This window comes from Miscanthus floridulus, chromosome 3, assembly GCF_019320115.1.
Source record: "Miscanthus floridulus cultivar M001 chromosome 3, ASM1932011v1, whole genome shotgun sequence".
Lineage (NCBI taxonomy): Eukaryota > Viridiplantae > Streptophyta > Magnoliopsida > Poales > Poaceae > Miscanthus > Miscanthus floridulus.
In genome coordinates, this window is record NC_089582.1 from 140,847,990 (window position 1) to 140,869,413 (window position 21,424).

The 21,424-nt window shown below is 54.4% G+C and overlaps 1 protein-coding gene across 1 annotated transcript; it reads right to left on the minus strand.

Annotated features, from left to right (window-relative positions):
* Window position 1: 1 nt before the first annotated feature.
* LOC136542632 (uncharacterized) lies at window positions 2–4,169 on the minus strand. The gene is made up of 5 exons (XM_066535152.1): window positions 3,330–4,169; window positions 1,054–1,146; window positions 791–858; window positions 542–683; window positions 2–285 (listed from the first exon to the last, which is right to left on the minus strand). The coding sequence occupies exons 1-5, from the start codon at window positions 4,023–4,025 to the stop codon at window positions 280–282; spliced, it is 1,005 nt and encodes a 334-aa protein (XP_066391249.1). The 5' UTR covers window positions 4,026–4,169; the 3' UTR covers window positions 2–279.
* Window positions 4,170–21,424: the final 17,255 nt, after the last annotated feature.

A 21,424-nucleotide genomic window follows, 5' to 3' on the forward strand; every position in this document is an offset into this window, starting at 1 on the left:
ATAATCGAAATCCAACACTCCAATTACTATAATTATAAAAATAATATACATAATTTAGATTGAAATAATCCAGTTGTAATTTAAACAGGGCCTAAAATTATTCAACTTAGGACAAAACTAGTAAGAGCAAAATTCACATTTGCAAATAATGACTCCAAAGATTTATCAACTATCATCTTCAGGAGCAGTAGCATCATAAGGATTGTTCCCAAACTTGGTTATCATATTGCAGGCAACTTAAGCCTCACCGGTAGAAGATCTGTCCGCCATTGGTGGGAGCTACACCTGCGAGATGAACCACAGCACAGCGTTATAAGATTTGCCGCCGGGAACCAACTAGCAATCTAGCATGCATGGTTGCATGCGTGTCTGCATGATCTATGTTCGTTTGCGTAAGTGTGTTTTAAAGAAGGGCTAGACTGCTAGTACATCATCTGTTGAGCAATCGAGGGATTGAGCAAGCCAAAAATCAATAAATTAGTCTTGCAACTCCGCAGATTGACAGAGCTCAGTCTCTTGGTTAGAGATGAAAGGTTCAGACCTTGTCGTCTGCGTTTGCAGCTCCAGCAACCGGCTCCTTGAAAAACTCAATGATGTTCCGGCACACTTCCTTGGGCTTCTCAATATTGACTGCATGCCCAGCATTCTTTATAACAACTAATCGAGAATTCCCCTCTAGATGCCTGTCGATTTGTCAAGTGATCAGCAATTTCGTAACAATTTTCATGGGGACCGTGGTAAATTAAACTTCATCTCGAATAAGAGAGTTTCAGAGGTAGCATCAGCGAACCGGTTCAATCTGTGAGCCAGCTCCATTGGGAACACCCGATCTTGCTCCCCCCAGATTATAAGCGTTGGCTGCAATAGATCGAATTGAGAAAAGTAGTATCAATAAAAGAGACTGCAAATCATTGTTTTTTTTTGTGTCACGGTCATTGAGATAATAAGAAGTTCAAGAATATACTGTCACAAGCAGGTGTCAGTCAGTTCTCTCAAATGTAATAACGATATAAACACGCTGGACTTCAGCATTAGTCACTAGGATTTATGTACCTGGGTCAATTTTGGAAGAGTACAGAGTTGTCTCCCATTAATCAAAGCGTATAGCAGCTCAGTCTTCTCCTGGATATGATCAGAGCCCATCACCTGATGCAGTAAAACAAGGCCACACTTGTCAGAACGGTCATCAGCAAATCAAACAAGGTTGTTTTACTGTAGATCTCCTGAACCTCTGCATGATTTTTTCACAGTGATAAAGTATTAATGATGAAGCATTGCAAGCTTTTCAAACGGTTTAATTTTCACTTTTCATCCATTTGCATCTTTGGAACATTGCCAATCTTAGGCTTTTATCACACAAAGAATGAAAATTTGGTTCACATCAATGACGTTACCTAAGATAGAGATGTATCCATTTACTTGGAATTAATCTCACTAGTTCGTTGGCTACATTGTTTGATGCATAAAAATATCCTGTTAAGCAGCACATCCATGTCACTAGTGTACATCTTATAGATGTGTAAGCTTTGCGTTTAAAAAAAAAAAGATGTGTAAGCTTATGAGATGCACTCAGATCGCAAAAAAAACTGCTCTAATGTCTGCAGCCAGATAACCACCGAGCCACTACCAGAAGAATGGTTTCAGTTACCTTTCCAGTCATGAAAGTACCTGATCAAAAGGGAAGTGAGCCCTTGTCAAAAGAAAAAGGCAAAGTAGGAAGCTTTGTAGAGTCTTCTAGAAGGGAAAGAAGTAGCTTTGTAGTAAAGAATGATGAGGCACATCATGGAAATGAACTTGCGTGTTCAGGAATAAAGGTTCACTTGCAAAAGAATTTAAAGTTCAGATAGAGAGTTAAGCTCCATGCATGTACTTAAAAGTGTTTGAAATCCCTAACAAGTGATCAGATAAAAGCAAATTAAGCTTGATTTGAAGAAGGATTTGTGAACAAGGCTCGCTCCACTTCAACGAAATAGGCACATCAACTTCAAGTAAATTTCTGCCATGGTACTTAGGGAAAGCTCAAAGAACATCACAACTACAACTATACATCCGTGGTTATTTCAGGTGATATTCTCTATGTTTAATACTCTGACAGGAACCAAACTTTAGTCCCGGAACCAAATAGTACTCACAGCCCACCACCGGCCTTGCACGTGCAAATGGCTGGTGGCCATGCTGCCCCTGCCTCTGCCTTCCACAGAAGCGAATAACAGAGTATCCAAATATGCGAACAAAGACAAAGGCCAAAACGATGATATGCTCCCAAGCTATCGACACGTGTAAGTTTTGTGAGGCTTTGTCGGCTCCACCAAATCTACGTGTTAACCATTGGTAACGATCCAACAACGCTAGTGTCCAGCGTCCACTACAAGAATTCTCATTCAGGAGAAGAATGGTTACAATAAGATATCTAGTGAATTGTTAACTACTCTGCTAAGCGTCTACTGGTAGACTGAAACCAGGCGATTAAGATGGCCGAAGCCATAGCAATTTCAGTCCCAGACATTCAAATGGTGCAGCACAACTGCCCAAGTGTGAAGGGCAACTTGGGGCCCTCTTTGCATTTTCACGAGAGAGAAGCGGAGTCTGTCTACCTAATAACCATGTGTTTTATAGAGTTTCAACACATAAATTTTTTTGCACCATAGAATTAAAATCCAACAACCTCTATCCTCGTTCTACCTCTAGCCTTCTTCTACCTCCAGTCTTTTTCTACCTCCAGACATTTATAAATCACAAGATCATAGATCTATAGATCACATGAAACAATTTTTTTCTATACAGGATAAAGGATAAATCGGGTCCGGCCGCACGACCGGCGGGCTCATGCGGCCCTGAAGCGCGTCCGTGCCGTCCAGACTCCAGTGTGCACGGGCCCGCAAGGCAGGAAGGTGGATGGGGCAGCGCGGGTCGGTGAGGGAAGGGAGGAATCTGCTGCGCACGTGAGTGTGCACGCCTGCCTCTACCTGCAGCAGCGCTGGTGATCGTATTTCCGTATCCGTATCAGTATCTCTCTCAGACAAGCCAGGAAACGGAAGAAAAGAGAGGGAGAGAGAGAGAGAAAAAATCCATATGTTTTTTTTTTGCTAATTTCTGAAGTGAAATACTACGATCCAACGCAGTTACCATCCCACAGCACACAGAACACAACATTCTCTCATCTAGAGGTGCATAAATATTCCCCCCTAATGAGATTTTTATAATCTCACCAGATGTTATATAGCCGATAATGTAAGAATCCAACAGAGTATACCCGGTGGAAATTCAAACCAAATTTGACAGAATCCGAACACTGAAAGACTGAAACCGAGTAGTAAGTAATAACCAACCCTGATGTAGTCCCAGAGGAAGCAGGAGGGCATGATGAGCGGCGGGCGCACGAAGGTGAGGCGGACGAGGCGGCGCACCTCCTCCGGTCGGCGCGGCACGAGCAGCGCGGCGGCCTCCCCGACCCCAACCACGGGGAAGAGTCCCTCGGCCAGGTCCTTCTCCTCGAGGCAGACCCCCGCGCAGACCAAGGCGACCCGGTCCACGGCCTCCGGGAACATGGCGGCCATCCGGTGTCCGACGAAGCCGCCGTAGCTGACGCCGACGAGGCCGAACCTGGGGACCCCGATGGCGTCCATGGCGGCCTTGATGGCGGAGGCCTGGAAGGCGTCGGAGCGGTCGGGGAGGCGCGTGCAGGAGGCGCCGAAGAAGACGAGGTCGGGCACGATGGGGTCGAACCCGGCGGCGATCAGCGCGCGGAGGTAGGGCGCCCACTGCCACGTGGCGGAGGCGCCGAAGCCGTGCAGGAGGAGCAGCGGGTTCCGCGGCGGCGGGCCCGCGGGCACCCACATGTGGACGGTGGTGGCCGGGTTGGGGTCGGAGTCCGGGTCCGGGCCGGGCCCCGGGAGCGGCACGGCGAGCGGGCGCAGCCCCGCCCTGCGGAAGCGGTGGCTGAAGCAGCGGTCCCGCGCCGCCGCGAAGCTGAGCGCGCTGCACCGGCCCCTGCTGCGGGCGGCCGCCGGCGGAGGGGGAGGCATTGCTTTGCGGCGGCGGCGATCGCGCGGGGAGGGGGAGCGGGAGGGCCCAGCCGGGCGCGGGCGTGGGTGGCCTGGTTAATCCTGCGGGTTCTGTCCTGCTAATCTTGGCGGTGGCGTCGGCCGTGGCCTGTGTGTATGGTTATGGGGTTGTTTTCAGATGATGCTCGTCATCGTCGCGTAATAAAATGCTAGGACCAGGAGAGAGTGTCACTCGGTCGCTGCGCGGTGAAGTGGGCAAGTGGCATACTGGCATTGCATTTGCATGTAGTGCTAGCAGTCTAGCACCAAGGGAAATTGTCGATCAAAGGGAAATAAAAACGTTACTCCCTCTGTTCATTGTTTAGTATCCTTCGATCAATTATAGATAAAAAAGTATTGATAATATTAAATAAATATTATTAGATTAATTATAAAATATATATTTAAAATAAACTATTTTGGAGCTTTACATGTGAATAGTATTTCTAGAAATTTGGTTAAATCTAAACCACTTTTACTAGCATGTAACCCGTAGTTACATTCTTTTGTGGACAGAGGGAGTACATCGCTACGATGTTTGCAACGTCGGCACATTGTGCGGGCCCATACAATACACTGGACAGGGAGAAAGAGGCCTAGGATGGCGTTTGGGTTCGCCATGCCGTCGAGGTCCATGCAATACACTGGACATCTCGTGGATTACTGAGGACTTGTGTAATTTATTTTATTATTATTATCCGAACACTCTCATATGATACTCCATGTGACACCCGATGTGACACCCTGTCAGTGTTTCAAGTTACCACCGACGAGTAAATTTCTAGTATTGCGTATCTGGCTCGGATGGTGTGTTTAGAGGACACGGGGTTTATACTGGTTCGGGCAGAAAGTCTCTACGTCCAGTTCATCGCTGCTGCTCGTGTTACTAGCACTGAAAGTTTATAGTAGGGGTTACAAAAGAGCGAGAGAGGGAAAGAATCCCAAGTCTCTGGTGGAAGAAGTGAGTGGGTGCCGAGAGCTCGATCGCTGCTCAGTCGTGTGTTCGTGTCGTGCTCTTCTGCGGATTTGGATCGGATCTCGATGGGGCGATGGTTCATCCCGTTCATGGGACATCCTGCTTTTCCTTTTATAAGCTAAGGGAAAGTGCGGGTTAAAGCGGAGGAAAAGGAGAAGAATGAGAGGGAGGAAGGCTTTTAGGATCGTCGGGTCCTTCTTCTCCTTCATGTGAGTCCCGCCGATCCTGTAGATGTCAATAGGGACGGCTCCACGTCGTGGCCCCGTCCGTCACCGACACCATTTGCAGGCGTCGTCTGCCAGTCATGGCGTTCCATCCCGTCCCGGCGGACATCGTGGTGAACTGGCGCGCCTGTCGTCGTTCGTACGAGGGTTAGGCAGAACAGCACCGGCACGCCCGACGCTGTTCTTGATGTGAACCCTCAGGTATGGCCCGTCATGGCCACGGGTTATATCGAGGCATGTCAGTCCCTTCCCTGGTGTCAAAGCTTTGACCCAGGCCCATACGTTTTGTCGATGTTTCGAACAAACACCGGCTAGTAAATTTATAATTGATGCGCGTTAGGCTGGGATGGTGCGCTAAAGGACACAAGGTTTATACTGGTTCGGGCTGAATGTCCCTACGTCCAGTCTGTTCCTGCTCATGTTATTAGCACCGAAAAAAGTTCGTAGTAGGGGGTACAAACGATCGAGAGAGGGACGAGTCCCAAGTCTCTGATGGAATGGTCGAAAGGGTTGCTGAGAGCTTAGGTCGCTGCTCAGCTGTGTGTGAAGTGTCGTGTGTCAAGAGTCGATCCCTTTAGCGGGGGGCCCTGCCCTCCCTTTTATAGACCAAGGGGGGAGCAGGGGTTACAGATGGGAGAAAGGAAAAAAACCAGAGGCCAAGAAGCCCCTCCGAAGGTGTTGTGCCCACCTTTTCTACTGAGCCAGCCTTGCTGACATGGCCAGACGGTGTCAGGGATTGGCACGTTCGCCGGGTGCCCATGCCCTGACGACGCCATGCCCTTACCGGATCAGCAAGTGGCCATGTCCTGTCCCACCCCTTCGGGCGACGTGTCAGATAAGGGTGTTGACCTGTGGCCCTGTGGGGAGCGGACGGCGCGGCGACAGTACGTCCATCACTGTAGAGGGCGCGAGTCTCTTCCTGGACCGTAGTGGTTGTCGTATGTCTATGTTAGGTTCCGTGTCCGAGGGCTGAAGGCGACGCCTACAACACTATTCGGACTCTGCCATACCAGAATGGTCTAAAGCGCCCATCCCGTCATATCCTGGCGGTACTTTCCTGCCGCGGCGTAGGGCATGGTCCTTGGTGCTGCGTTTGACTTGAATGTCATGTCGTACCCTATGCTCATCATTATGAAGGTACAGGGTGTACTCGTCGGGTGAGGCAGAGTCTACCCTCGGGCATCGGGCAGGGCGGAGCCTAGCCCTCGAGGGTTGGGTGAGGCGGAGCTAGCCCTCGGGGGTCAGGTGAGGCGGAGCCAGCCCCTAGCCTTCGGGCGAGGCGGAGCCTAGCCCTCGGGGGTCGGGCAAGGCGGAACCAGTCTTCTGTCATTCGGACAAAAAATGCAGTGGCGTTCCTGTCTGATCGGAAGTGTTAACGTTCGATGGTTATTAGTCCCACCTCATTGGGTACCCCGGTATTAGGTCCCCGACAGTAGCCCCCGAGCCCCCAGGTGATTTGGATAGAATCGCCTGGAGGGTATTTCGATTCGCCAGAGGGTGCGCGCGAGCGCACTTGTCGGGTGTAGCCCCTGAGCCCCTGGGTGACTCGGAAAGAATCGCCCGGGGGGTATTTTGATTCGTCAGAGGGTGCGCGCGAGCGCACCCGACGGGTGTAGCCTCCAAGCCCCCGGGTGAACCGCCCGAGGGGTATTTTGATTCGCCAGAGGGTGCGCGCGAGCGCACTCGACGGGTGTAGCCCCTAAGCCCCCGGGTGATTCGGATAGAACCACCCGGGGGTTTCAATTCACCAGAGGGTGCGCGCGAATGCACCCGACGGGTGTAGCCCCCCAAGCCCCTGGGTGATTCAGATAGAACCGCCCAGGGGTATTTTGATTCGCCAGAGGGTGCGTACGAGCGCACTCGACGGGTGTAGCCCCCGAGCCCCTGGGTGATTCGGATAGAACCGCCCGGGGGGGTAATTTCGGATCCTTCGCGGGTAAGGCTGTGGGATTTGATTTTTGTCAGCTAGATAGTTTTAAGGGAACCCTGGTATCCTGTTCATGGGGGTTTCGTCTAGGGTCAGCCTGGCTGGGACTCGATTGTGGATCGAGACCCCCCTGCTGATGTTCGCGTACCTTGGTCTTAGTCACTCGTGGCCCCGTCCCTCGTTGGGATGGCCATCAAGACCGTCAGGCCGATCCTTGGGCTTTCTGGGCCCACCTGGGCCGGCGAAGAGATTTTCTGGCCCGTATCCCCTCCGTGGAGGGAGAGTCTGATCCGTTCGGGAAGGCAAACCATCCGGGTGATTTTTGTGGGAAAGGATAGGGATCGCGGGCGCGTATCCCGCAATGTGACATGGCGGCATGTCGTGGTGGGCTCAGAGATTGAGGCGGATGGTTGCGCTTCTCGCATCCGTTGCCCCTATAAAACCACAGGGTTCGCCCCTAGGGTTCCGTACTCCTCCTTTTCGCCTTTGCATCGCCAACCTCCACCACCAATCGCCAGAGCTTCCCGCACCAGTACTACCGCCGCCACCGAGCTTGCATCCGCATCGCAGCTGCCGTCGGGCTCGCATCCGCATCGCAGCCGCCATCGAGCTTGCATCCACATCGCAGCCGCCGTCAAGCTTGCATCCGCAGCGCAGCCGCCATTTCAATGGAGCCATGGTGTAGATCCAACATTACCTCTCAGCGCCTAGAGGGCCTCATCTGTCGTGGCCTCCTTCGCCCATGTTCCGCCTTCATGGAGTGGTTGCTTCCTAGTGATGAGGACGAGCCATCGCCGCCCGAGGGATATGTCGTGTCCTTTGCTCTCTTCCTTGAGCGGGGATTCGCCATCCTTGTCCATGTGTTTCTTCGGGGGCTGTTGGATTACTACCAAGTGGAGTTGTAGCATCTTAATCCCAATGGGATCCAGCATATTGCGACGTTCATCGCTCTGTGTGAGGGGTTCCCGGGGATCATTCCCCACTTCAATCTATGGTGGCACTTCTTCACCGTCAGTCTGTCGAAGAAGTGGGTCGAGAAGCAGGAGCTGAGCATGCCGATAGGTTGTGCCAGCGTTCGTCTGCGCAACACCCGGGCGACCGACTACCCATTGATGCGCTTGTCGACCTCCAATAAGGGGTGGCACTCATAGTGGTTCTACATCAAGAACGACATGACCGCCCCCTTGCCGGTGTACACCGGGCGCCTCATCGAATAGGCTCCGAGGTCGTGGAGGTGGGGTGTCCCAGACAAAGATAAGAAGAGGATCAAGGACCACCTCGCCGCCCTTCAAATTCTGAAGGACAGGGGCGTGAAGGGGTCAGGGATCATCGGCGCCTACCACACGCGGAGGGTAGTGCCGCTGATGAGCCACGCGCTCCCCCTGTACCTGATGGTGCTCGAGGCATCGCTTGAAGGGACGACGCTCGCCGACAGAGCGCTCCTTCCCACCGAAGTGGTGCAGCGGATCAAGGAGGCGATGGATCTTTCGAAGGACACCGATGGCATTGTCCTTGACTTTGTGTATCCGGTGCCAAGACATCCTCCGATGCGGCCAGAACCGGGGTTCATCGATTTCATAAGTTCTCCTTTCCCGTGTATTTTTCTTTACTTGAACTTCCAACCCTTTGACGCTGACCTCAGGATAGCGGGACCAACTGAGGAGTCTTATCCTCATGGATAGCCCGACTCCGCTGCCGAAGGACCGGATCCTGGTGGCCACAAATCGTATCGTGACTGCCTGGGACAAAAGGACGAGGGAGCTCCAGAAGAAGGAGCGGCTATGGAAGCAGCAAGCGCATGATCGAGCAGAGGAAACAGATAGTGACGACGACGACGACGATGACGAGGTAGCCACTGGCGTGGATTGGGACATCTTGGAGGACGAAGATATGCTGATAGTCGCCCACCGACCCATGCAGGGACCCCTCCCCTTCCACGTAGAGGGAAGCGAGTCCTTGGGGCTGGTGGGAGCCAGAGAATTTGCCGCCCCATCCGGGGTGCCGCCGGAGGATCGGTGGATGGGGGGAGACAGGTCGCCCGCCGCCCTCGTGGTGCTGATAGAGGGGGGCGGCTCTGCTGCCGCGCCCCACGAGTTGATGGGGGCGGGCGGGTCCACCGCCACGCCCGAGGCATCGACGGAGAGGGGCGGCTCTGTTGCCGCACCCTCGGAGATGAGGGAGATGAGCCCCCCTACCCGAGAGCAGGGGCAGGCTCGAAGCGGTCCCGCCAAGACAAGTCGGGGTGGGGGTCTGGGGGTTCATCCCCAAAATGTTCCCACCGCCCAAAGGCGCTAGAGTAGGCCACTGACTCCCCTATTTTTCCCCTTTTTATTTTTCTGTTTTGACCTTATGCCTTTTTTCCTCTTGTAGATTCTTGCGACGGGGCCACTCTCTGGGGCTGGCGCCCAAGAAGAGCCTTGCCCTTCAGGCGGGATGGACAGCATTGCCCGACGTCGCCCCTATTTCGGGTAGGAGCAGCGTTGATGCTGCGGCCTTGTTGGCCGATCCGGCGGCGCCCGTGGTTGCGCCTGCGCCCTCGGTGATTGCCGAGCGGGCGGTGTCTTCCGTGATGGGTGCGACACCGACAACTAGGGGTCTGGTGTCACCGGTGGGGGTGGCCATGACCGCGCCAAGCTAGGAGCAGCCGGACGCGGCCATGGTGGTGTCCGAGGGGGCGGCACAATCTGTGCCTCCGGCGGCCCAAGTGACGGCGCCCGACGTGGGCCGGGCAGAGGAGGACACGGCCAGAGGGTCCCCAACCACGATGAGCCAGGCGTAGTCGGATGCAGCTGTGGTGGCGTCCGATGGGGCGACGCAATCCATGCCACCGGTGACCTAGGCTGCAGTGCCCAAGGCGGGCCGGATGGAGGAGGACACGGCCGATGGGTCTCCGAGTGTCGTGGGGTGGTGGAGAGGACCCACAGGAGGTCACCCCCAGCCTTGTTGTCAAGGGGCAGCCACTCCCTCACGTGGGGGTAGCCGCCGCTGCAGTGGATGGCCGCCGAGGACCCAACATCGGCTCATTTCTCGCTTGATGATGCTACCGAGAGCTTGGAGCAGCAAAATCTTGACATCGGGTTCTCGGCTATGATGGATGCTTTGAGCCAGGCTAGTGGTGCCCTACGTGAAATCCTCATTCCTACTGGCTGGGTATCCGCTTGATGTTCTCCCTCATTTTCTTCTTTCTTCACGTATTTTTGTGTTTTTGATACCGGTCTTCTTTTCAGTGTATCATTGCTCGTAGCCGGAACAAGTCCCGGTGCCTCCGTGAGCAAAAGGCGAAATGGGACCACCTTACCGAGGAGGCCCGACTGCGAGGAGATGTGGGCGCGCAGCTGGCTGCCGCCCAGTAGCGGGAGGCCAAGGCGCGTCGGGACGCGGAGGAGATCCATGGGATGTTCGAGGACTTGTCGGTGAGGGTGAAGCTGGACGAGGAGGCGGCCGCCAGGATCCAAAAGGAGCAGGACGAGCTGCTCCAGAAAGATGCCGTGGCTAGTGAGCGGGCCATCAAGGTCGTGGCTGAGCTAGAGACGAAGCAGGATCTCAGGTGGAAGGCCGAGGATAGGTCCACGGCCCTGCAGCAGAGGGTGGACCGGGATGCCGAGGTGATCGCCCGGTTGTGCGGGGAGCAGGACGAGCTGCACCGAACCAAAGAAAGACTTCGGTTGGAGCGTGGCATGATCCCGCGAGGAGCGCGACCGAGCCGTTCGAGAGCGCGATGAGGCACGTCAGGTGGTCAACTCCCTCCGAGCGGATCTTGGAGCCGCGGTGAGCCAAAGGTTGGACGCCGAGAGCATCTCGGCCGGGCTAAGCAAGGAGCTCACTGAAGTGCGAGGGATCCTTCAGACCAAGAGTGATGAGCATGACCTTCTGCAAGCCACTGTCGGGGTGGTCATCGATGCCCTAAGGGTGGCGCAGCTAGAGGGAACCAGCTCGCTCACGACTCATGCCGCGGGTATCACAGCGTGGGTAAGCCAACTTGAGGAGGATGTCTTTCATGCCAGGATCACCCAGGCCTTCACCATTGCCTGTTCTCATTATGATCGAGAGATCAACTTGGACGTAATGAGCCAAGGCTTCGTGCCTGTCTATGAAGATGCTGAGCTGGACGAGATGGAGAGGGCGATGACTCCCCTTGCGCTGAACCTGGCGAACAGGCTGAAAGAAGCGGTTCTCCCTCCGCGGAAGTAGTTATTTAAATCAGTTTGATAAACATTTATCCGTAATATGTGAACAAGTGTCGGTTCTTTTGTGTCTAAAAACAGATTTGTGGCTTTGTTTTGCAATTTCATTTTGTTTGTTCGATCTTACCTTCTTCCATTTTTGCGATGAGAAAAGATTTACACGATCGACCCTTCCGTTTGTTAAGACCATAGGGCCCAAGGTGCTTAGGGGAAATTTTGATTGTGCTGGTGAGCAAAATTACCATAGCCGTCTGGCCGTGGGCTTTTTGCGGTCTTACCAATTTGTTCCCTCGAACCTTGCCGCTAGTCCCGAACCTTCCTCGAGCCCCCACGCGTGGTGGGATTCGGTCAAGGGCCGGCTTGTCTTATGAGTGTCGCCCCGTCCGCAGTTTTTCATAGCTGGAGGGGTTAAGGCGATGTTACTTGCCTCGATGGCTCAAGTGACGTGCTTCATGAGCTTGCTAACAGGAATGTTCATGTGGAATCCGATCCCATCGCTTTGCGACAGAGTCGGCAAAGCCCTCGGGTGGCATTCTGTTGCTCCTTGCCCTGCCTTCCAACAGATTCCCCCTTAATGGGGTTTCTATGGCCTCGGCTAGGGGCTAGATTAAACTAAAAGGTTGAGATGACCCTATCCACCTCAATGCGGGTTGGGCAAAGGCCACTGAGGCTCATCTACGTTTTCTCCCCTGGCTCTTGTTCGACGCGAGGTGGCCCCGAACCCTTCGTGGGTCAGCCTTCGAACCTCGGTCTCTCAATCTTGGATCGAGCGGCTCGAGCCCTCGAGCCCCTTAGGGTCTGATAGGGGTCGGCCATGTTTTCGCGTGTTACCCCGTCCTTGGTTTCTGCAACTGGAGAGGCTGAGTTGACGATACTTGCCTCGATGGCTCGAGTGTCGCGCTCAATGAGCTCGCTAACGGGTATGTTAGTGTGGAATTCGGATCCATCATTCGCTGACAGGGTCGGCAGAGCCCTTATGTGGCATTCCACTACTTCTTAACCCGCCTCCTGGTAGATGCCCAAGCCGTTCATTGGGCTCAGGTGGCCCATTGGCCTCTCCTCGATGGAGATTCTATGGGTTTGGCTCAGGGTTAGAATCGAACAAGAAAGGTCGAGATGTCCCCGTCTGCTTCTGAGCGGGGTCAGGCAAGGCCGCTGGGGCTCGTCTCTGTTTTTCTCCCCTAGCTCTGTTTGACGCGAGGTGGCCTCGAGCCCATCGTGGGCTGGCCTTCGAACCTCGGTCGGTCGCCGCTCATGTTGAATGAGGCGGTTGCCACTTCATGACGCGACATGAAGCGTTGAGATGTAGGGATTTGCATATGCAACGTTTGGATGTATGGTTTTAGTGTGTCACTTCATTGAAATGAAAGTGGGGTTTGGCAACGTTACCTTGATGATATGAGCGATGGGAAGCTCATACCAGACATGTCCGTGCAGGGTTCGGGCCCGATGTTTGCGATGAGGTCGGCGTAACCTGCATAAGCATCGCTATTTTTTGTTTCCTGTCTCTCGGCGGTGACCCGAGCCGCTCGATTGATTTAGTTGACCTGACAGCTTCTCCTCGAAGGAGGTTCTGCAGGGGGACCCCTCCAAACCCTTCTCGGGAAGGCGGGAGCCGAGGCTTGCGGTGCGGAGAACTATGAGTTCAATTTATGCTGGTGAACAAAAACACCGTAGCCACCGAGGCATAGGGTCTGGCGGTTCGTCCAGTTGTATTCAAAGTTTTATACCCACACACCGCGCTTTTGGTTTTAAACGTAAGGAGGGGTCGGGCGAAGAGGGTGTCTAAACAAATAGACACCCTCGGCAGCCCCCGAGCAATGTCTGTGCCTTTGCTGTTGCTTGGGTCGAAGGCTCGGTAAAAAAATTAACACTCAAAGTAAGTAAACAGAGGTGCTTATCTTTCAGCGGTCGTTCGTTCATTGTTTTGCCTAGGCCACCCGATCGACCTAGGAGGCCCATTGGAGAGCGTGGTGCTCGACGTTGCAGATGACGGCGCCTTCGAGGATCCCGCGGAGCGGTAGGATGTCGCTGATGTAGTACTCGTAGTAAAGCTCGGCAAAGACTGTAATTGAATAAGTTTGTGGGGGAGCCCCCGAGTGAATAGTCCTTTGAATTTAAGAGTACATTAGTCCTTTTCATGATGAAATCACTTTGTAAGTGGCGAATTTGTGCAAAGAATGAACAATAAACAAATTTTCATCTTTTGTTATGGAAAACAGTCTTTTCAGCTTCCTCTCTTTGTAGAAGAGGTTTCGGTGCCCTCCGACCCTTCCCATGGCTTAGGTTGTAAAGGCTAAGAGTGCGGGTGAAAAAGTTCTGATCACGCTGGTGAGCAAGGAGGTCATAGCCGCTGGGGTGTGGGTTTCCCGCAGTCCTACCAGTTGTACTTAGAATTTGTTCCCGAAATCCTAGCCCTTAGGACTTGTTATGGGAATAGTGGAAAACTTAGAGAATATTTGCAAAGGTAACACAGGAAGTGTTTGCAAGATAAACGTACTTGTATCATTTGTATCAGCCCCCGAGTGAGGTCCGACCCCTCGCAATTTGCAGGGGTTGGATGTCACTAAAGATCGGGGATTTGTAAAAAAAACTGATAAGGAAAAGTATGCGTTTATTTAAGGGTAAAAATGACGTAGCTGCTCAATGTTCCAGGCGTTGGTGAAGACCTCGCTGTTGATGGTTTTCAACTTGTAGGCGCCTAGGCAGAGTACTTCCACGACGACGTACGGCCCCTCCCAGGGTGGGGAGAGCTTGTGGCGGTCCTTGTTGCTCTGCACGAGGCGGAGGACAAGGTCCCCGACGTTGAAGGCTTGGTCCCACACCCGTCGGCTATGGTACCATCGCAATGCCTACTGGTACTTGGCCGAATAGAGGAGGGTGATTTCGTGGGCTTCGTCTAGTTGGTCCATGGTGTCTTGGTGGGATGCCTTGGCTCCCTGTTCATCGTATGCTCTGATTCTTGGTGCTCCATAGTCGAGGTCTGTTGGGAGAACGGCCTCGGAACCATAGACTATGAAGAAAGGTGTGTAGCCGGTGACCCGGCTGGGAGTTGTCCTTAGGCTCTAGAGCACCACCGGGAGCTCGGCAACCCAGTGCGCGCCGAACTTGTTCAACCGGTTGAAGATCCTAGGCTTGAGGCCCTATAGGAGCATGCCGTTTGTGCACTCGACCTGCCTGTTCGTCCGGGGGTGCGCGACGGCCGCCTAATCGATCTGGATGTGTTGTTCATTGCAGAATCGAATGAATTTCCTATCGGTGAACTACGTGCCATTATCTATGATGATGGAGTTTGGTACTCCAAAGCGATGGATGATGTCGAGGAAGAACAGCATAGCTTGCTCAGATTTGACCGTGGAGTCGGGTCGAGCTTCAATCCATTTCGTAAACTTATCTATGGTGACAAGCAAGTGGGTTAAGCCCTCGGGCGCCTTTTTGAGTGGCCCAACCAGGTCGAGCCCCTAGACCGCAAAGGGCCACGTGATGGGGATCATCTAGAGTGCCTAGGCTGGGAGGTGAGTCTACCAAGTATAGTACTGACACCCTTCGCAGGTGCGTACGATTTGCTTGGTGTCGGCTACTGCAGTGGGCCAGTAGAAGCCCTGTCAGAATGCATTTCCAACCAAGGTCCTCGGTGCGGCATGGTGACCGCAGACCCCACCATGGATGTTGCTCAGCAGAAGTCTTCCCTGTTCGCTAGGGATGCAGAGCTGCAGGATCTCAGTGTGGCTCCATCTGTAGAGTTCACCCTCTACAAGAACGAAAGACTTGGCGCGATGTGCGAGCCGTCGAGGTTCCGTCTTGTCCGTCGGCAATGTGTCGCGGAGGAGGTAGTTGAGGTAGGGCGTTCTCTGGTCATCCAGAGGGTCGGGCTCTATAGCTAGATCCTCTTCAAGCTCCATGACCTCAGGGTTGGACAGAGCAGTCGACGGTTTAGCCCTCGGGGCCGGATCAGATGGGCCATCTTTGTCCCGCTCTGACCCTTCGTAGGGCACCGAGGGTTTGTGTTGGTCACTGGCGAAGACGCCCGTTGGCACCGGCTCTCGACCGGATGCCGCCTTCATGAGTGCGTCGGACGCCTCATTGAGGTGCCTCGGGATGTGATTAAGTTCAAGGCCATTAAACTTGTCCTCTAGCCGTCAGACTTCTTGGCAGTACGCAGCCATCTTGGCGTCGTGGCAGCTGGACTCCTTCATGACTTGGTTAACAACTAGCTGAGAGTCACCCAGAATGTCGAGGCATCGGATGCCCAGCTCGATGGTGATACGCAGGCCGTTGATGAGTGCCTCGTATTCGGCCACATTATTTGATGAGGGGAAATGGAGCCGAACCTTGTACCTCATGTGGACCCCAAGGGGTGATACGAAGACCAGCCCCACGTCGGTGCCCTTCATCATCAGCGACCCGTCGAAGTACATCGTCTAGTACTCTTGATCGATGATCGCCGGTGGCATCTGGACCTCGGTCCACTTCGCGATGAAGTCAGCCAGCACCTGGGACTTGATCACCGTTCGGGGGCATACATGATGCCTTGATCCATCAGCTCGAGTGCCCACTTTGCGGTTCTTCCTATGGTGTCCTGGCTATGGACAACCTCACCAAGGGGGAATGATGTTACGACAGTCATAGGGTGTGACTGGAAGTAATGGCGTAGCCTCCTCTTGGTGATGAGGATGGCGTATAGGAGTTTCTAGATTTGGGAGTAGCGGGTTTTGGAGTCAGACAGTACCTTACTGATGAAGTACACAGGGCGCTACACCTTGAGGGCGTGCCCCTCTTCTTCCCGCTCTACCACTAGGGCGGCGCTGACCACCTACGTGGTGGCCGCTATGTATAGCAGGAGGGATTCTTCGTCGCTTGGAGGAACTAGGACTGGGGGTTTTGTTAGAAGTAGCTTGACCATGTCAAGTGCCTCTTGGGCCTCGGCTGTCCACTCGAAGCGGCTGACTTTCTTTAGGAGCCAATAAAGGGGGAGTCCTCGTTTGCCAAGGCATGAGATGAATCGGCTGAGGGCGGTGAGGCACCTTGCGATCTGCTGAACCCCCTTTATGTTCTGGATCAGGCCCATCCTTGTGATGGCTGAGATTTTCTCCGGGTTAGCTTCGATGCCGCGCTCGGAGATGATGAAGCCGAGCAGCATGCCCCTCGGGACCCTAAAAACACACTTCTCGGGATTGAGTTTGATGCCATTTGCCTAGAGTTTAGCAAAGGTTTGTTCAAGATCGGCGACAAGGTGGCCATCCTGTTTGGACTTAACTACGATGTCGACGTAGGCCTCAACGGTCCGCCCGATGAGGTCCCCAAAGCAGTTGAGCATACAGCGCTGGTAAGTTGCCCTAGCGTTCTTTAGACCGAACGGCATTGAGATGTAGTAGAACGATCCGAAGGGGGTGATAAAAGACATTGCGAGCTGGTCGGACTCTTTCATCGTGATTTGGTGGTAGCCGGAGTACGCGTCAAGGAAGCAGGGGGTTTTGCACCCTGAGGTAGAATCGACTATTTGGTCTATGCATGGTAAAGGAAATGGGTCCTTTGGGCACACCTTGTTGAGACCCGTGTAGTCGACACACATCCTCCATTTCCCGCTCTTCTTTTGTACAAGAATGGGATTTGCTAACCACTCTGGGTGGTGTACTTCCCTGATGAATCCGGCAGCCAGCAATTTTGCTATCTCTTCACCGATGGCCCTGCGCTTTTCCTTGTCGAAGCGGTGCAGGCGTTGCTTCACCGGCTTGGAGCCTGGGTGGATTTTCAAGGTATGCTTGGCGACCTCCCTTGGGATGCCTGGCATATCCGAGGGTTTCCATGCAAAGATGTCTTTGTTGTCACGGAGGAAGTCGACGGGCGCGCTTTCCTATTCGGAGGAGAGTGCAGTACCAATGCGTACCATTTTACCCTCAGAACTGCTGGGGTCTATGAGGACCTCCTTGGAGCCCTCTACTGATTCGAACGATCCAGTTGATTTCTTTGCGTCAGGCGCTTCTTCGGTGACCTCCTCCTTGAGGGCGGCGAGTTCCCCAGAGGCGATGATTGCTGTGGCGTGGCCGCAGCACTTGACCTCACACTCGTAGGCCCGCTAGAAGGAGGTGCCGATAGTGATGACCCCGTGTGGGCCTGGCATCTTCAGCTTGAGGTATGTGTAGTTGGGGATGGCCATGAACTTCACATAGCCTGGACGTCCCAGGATGGTGTGGAAGGTTCTGGGGAACCCTACTACCTCGAAGGTGAGGGTCTCAGTCCTGTAATTGAACTGATACCCAAAGGTAACGGGCAGATCAATCTGTTCGAGTGGAATGGCCTACTTTCTAGGGATGATGCCGTGGAAAGGCGCTCAGATTGGGCGGAGGTGTGTTCGGTCGACGCCCTTTACATCGAGTGTCTTTGCATACATGATGTTGAGGCCGCTGCCTCCATCCATCTGAACTTTGGTGAGGTGCTTTGGGCCGACGATCGGGTCAACGACATACGGATACCTTCCTGGGTGTGGGATGGTGTCCAGATGGTCGGTCCGATCAAAGGATATGGCAGACTCCGACCACCGAAGAAAAAGAGGTGTCGCCGGTTGGGCCGTGTAGACTTGGTGGCGTGCGACCTTCTAACGACGTTTGGAGTCATAGGCCGTTGATCCTCTAAAGATCATGAGGTAGCTGTCTAGTGTTGGAAAGCCATCATCCTTCTCCTCGGCGTCGTCGGTAGTGGGGGCGGGTTCCTTCCCCTGCTCCCCCTTGTTGGCGCTTCCGACCAAGAACTACCGCATGAGGCTGCAGTCCTTGAGCAGGTGTTTTATGGGAAAGGCGTGGTTCGGGCATGGCCCTTCAAGCATTTTTTCGAAGTGATTCGAAGTGCCCTCCGTAGGATTCCAACCACCCTTGCAGTCGGCAGTGACCACGAGCGAGTCATCACGTCGTTGCTTCTTATTCTTTCTTTTGGCGGAACGGTTGCAGACGCCTTCGCCGACGCCCTCGTCCCGCCTCGCCTTGCCATCAGAATGGTCGAAGATTGCTCCAACCGCCTCCTCTCCTGAGGCATGGCTGGTGGCGATGTCCAGGAGTTCCTTGGTGGTCCATAGGGCCTTGCATCTCAGCTTGTGAACCCAAGACTCGTAGGTTGTCCTGGACAGGAAGGCTCCTATCACGTCGATATCAGCGACGTTAGGAAGCTCGTTGCACTATCGGGAGAAGCACCGGATGTACCCGCGGAGGGCTTCGCCGGCCTTCTGGTGATAGTTCTTGAGGTCCTAGGGGTTCCCAGGAGGCTTGTACGTGCCCTGGAAGTTCCCCACATAGATCTCCCTTAGGTCCGCCCAACCTTGGATGGCGTTGGACGGAAGGTGCTCCAACCACGCTCGTGCTGAATCGGTGAGGAACAGTGGAAGGTTGCAGATAATGAAGTCGTCATTATCCGCACCACCGGCTTGACAGGCAAGCCGATAGTCTTCAAGCCAAAGCCCGGGGTTTGTCTCCCTGGAGTACTTAGGGATGTTGGTTGGTGGTCGATACCTTGGTGGGAACGCAGCGTTGAGGATGTGCTGGCTGAAGGCCTAAGGGCCTGGCAGGCTGGGGCTCGGGCTCTGGTCCTTGCCGCTGTCGTAGCGTCTACTGCATCGAGGATGATAGCCGTGGTGGGCTCCTTCCCTTGGGTCACCGTAGGCGCTCCTGCGGGCGTCGATGGTGCTACGTGCATCGTGGTTGTGGCCGAGACGTTGATGTACTAGGATTGCAGCGCGCTGCCTACCGCCTTGCGGCGCTTGGTGGATCGACGCATCCCTGGCAGGGCACACCGAGGGGGTATGCTGGCTAGCGTCGGGCTCGCATCGCCGAGACATCGAGCTCTCCGCCTATTGCGCTGCCGTACGCTCAAGTAGCGTGCGAATCTTGCGGTGGACCTGGTGATCCTTGGGCGTCGCTGCCTCTGGAAGGCCATGAAGTAGGGCCATCGCAGTAGCGATGTTCTAGCTTGCACGAGCAAAGTGGGGAAGGGTTTCATTGTCGGCGATGATCCTTCGGTTTACGTCGTGGGCCACGACGCGTGCATGCCCTCTATCTCTGTGGCACCTGATCTCCTCGTCGATCTTCTCGTATTCCCGAACAAGCTGCTATCCGGCTTCTTCTATTTATCACTTTTGGGCTCTCAGCTGCTCCACCCCTATGTGAGGTGGGGCCACTGCTCCCCCTTCGGCTCCGTTGCCGAGGTTGCCTGTCGGGGTGACCTCCTCCTCGGAGGCACTTTTAATGTGTCCCTCGGAGGTTTCCGCCATGAAGCATTCCCGGGAGGGATGATGGCTCCCCCTACCAGAGTCAAAACCAGAGTCCGACCTCGGGCCTTCTGCGAGGAGGCCATGGAGGGATTCTGTGATGCTTTCGATCATCCCCATGAACTCGTTGTTCGCAGGAAACGGGATCACGCGCTGGGCCACAAGGTGGCTTACGGTCGCCGTGGCATTGCGGAGACCGAACAGAAATGCCATCGAGGCGCGCCATGTGGAGCGTTCCGGAGAGAGGGTTAGGCGGCGCGGGGCCTCCCTAGATGGCTGGGGTCCAAGGGAGACGCCGGGCTGGCCCTCAAGCCTCCGGTAGCTGAATTTGACGGAGGGGAGAGACTGGACGGCCGTGTGGGCCAGCGCCAACTCTCCTCCTAGTGTGACAATGAAGTCCAGGTCACCTAAATGGACGTGTGCACCCAAGACCCAGCTGATTACGTGGTTAGCCATCCGCGTCCTGATTTGGAATGCGCAAAGGCCCCTACCTAGCGCGCCAACAGTTGGTGTTTCGAACAAACACCCGCTAGTAAATTTATAATTGATGTGCGTTAGGCCCGGATGGTGCGCTAAAGGACACAAGGTTTATACTGGTTCGGGCTGAATGTCCCTACGTCCAGTCTGTTCCTGCTCATGTTATTAGCATCGAAAAAGGTTCGTAGTAGGGGGTACAAACGATCAAGAGAGGGATGGGTCCCAAGTCTCTGATGGAATGGTCGAAAGGGTTGCCGAGAGCTTAGGTCGCTGCTCAGCTGTGTGTGAAGTGTCGTGTGTCAAGAGTCGATCCCTTTAGCGAGGGGCCCTGCCCTCCCTTTTATAGACCAAGGAGGGAGCATGGGTTACAGATGGGAGAAAGGAAAAAACCAGAGGCTAAGAAGACCTCCGAAGGTGTTGTGCCCTCCTTTTCTACTGAGCCAGCCTTGCTGACATGGCCAGACAGTGTCAGGGATTGGCACGTTCGTCGGGTGCCCATCTCCTGACGATGCCATGCCCTTAATGGATCAGCAAGTGGCCACGTCCCGTCCCGCCCCTTCGGGCGGCGTGTCGGACAAGGGTGTTGACATGTGGTCTTGTGGGGAGCGAATGGTGCAGCGACAGTACGCCCATCACTGTAGAGGGCATGAGTCTCTTCCTGGACCATAGTGGTTGTCGTATGTCTATGTTAGGTTCCATGTCCGAGGGCTGAAGGCGGCGCCTACAACACTATTCGGACTCTGCCATGCCAGAATGGTCTAAAGCGCCCATCTTGTTGTATCCTGGTGGTACTTTCCTACCATGGCGTAGGGCATGGTCCTTGGTGCTGCGTTTGACTCGAATGTCATGTCGTACCCTATGCTCATCATTATGAAGGTACAGGGTGTACTCGTCGGGCAAGGCGGAGTCTGCCTTCGGCCGTCGGGCGGGGTGGAGCTTAGCCCTCGAGCGTCGGGCGAGGCAGAGCCTAGCCCTCGGGGGTTGGGCGAGGCGGAACCAGTCTTCCATCGTTCGGACAAAAAACGCAGTGGTGTTCCCGTCTAATTGGAAGTGTTAACGTTCGATGGTTATTAGTCCCACCTCATTGGGTACCCCGGTATTAGGTCCCTAACACGTTTGGACCTGAAGTGGTTGGCGATGGTATGGGTCCCCGTCGGGTGAGATGGAGCATGAACCCAAGGGGTCGGGCGAGGCAGAGCCCGTGGCCTCGGGGTCGAGTGAGGCAGAGCCCATGATCTCAGGGTCTGGCGAGGCGGAAACAGCGGCCTCGGGGTCGGGTGAGGCGGATCCTGAAACCAAGGAGTCGAGCGAGGCAGAAACCATGGCCTCGGGGTTGGGC

Bases quoted from the DNA above. Each gene is read 5' to 3' on its own strand.
- LOC136542632 (XM_066535152.1), bottom strand. From the start codon at position 4,025: ATGCCTCCCCCTCCGCCGGCGGCCGCCCGCAGCAGGGGCCGGTGCAGC. The intron at 859-1,053 runs GTACATAAATCC...GATCTATTGCAG, and splicing joins CTCTTCCAAAATTGACCCAG to CCAACGCTTATAATCTGGGG. The intron at 684-790 runs GTTCGCTGATGC...ACAAATCGACAG, and splicing joins CTGGCTCACAGATTGAACCG to GCATCTAGAGGGGAATTCTC.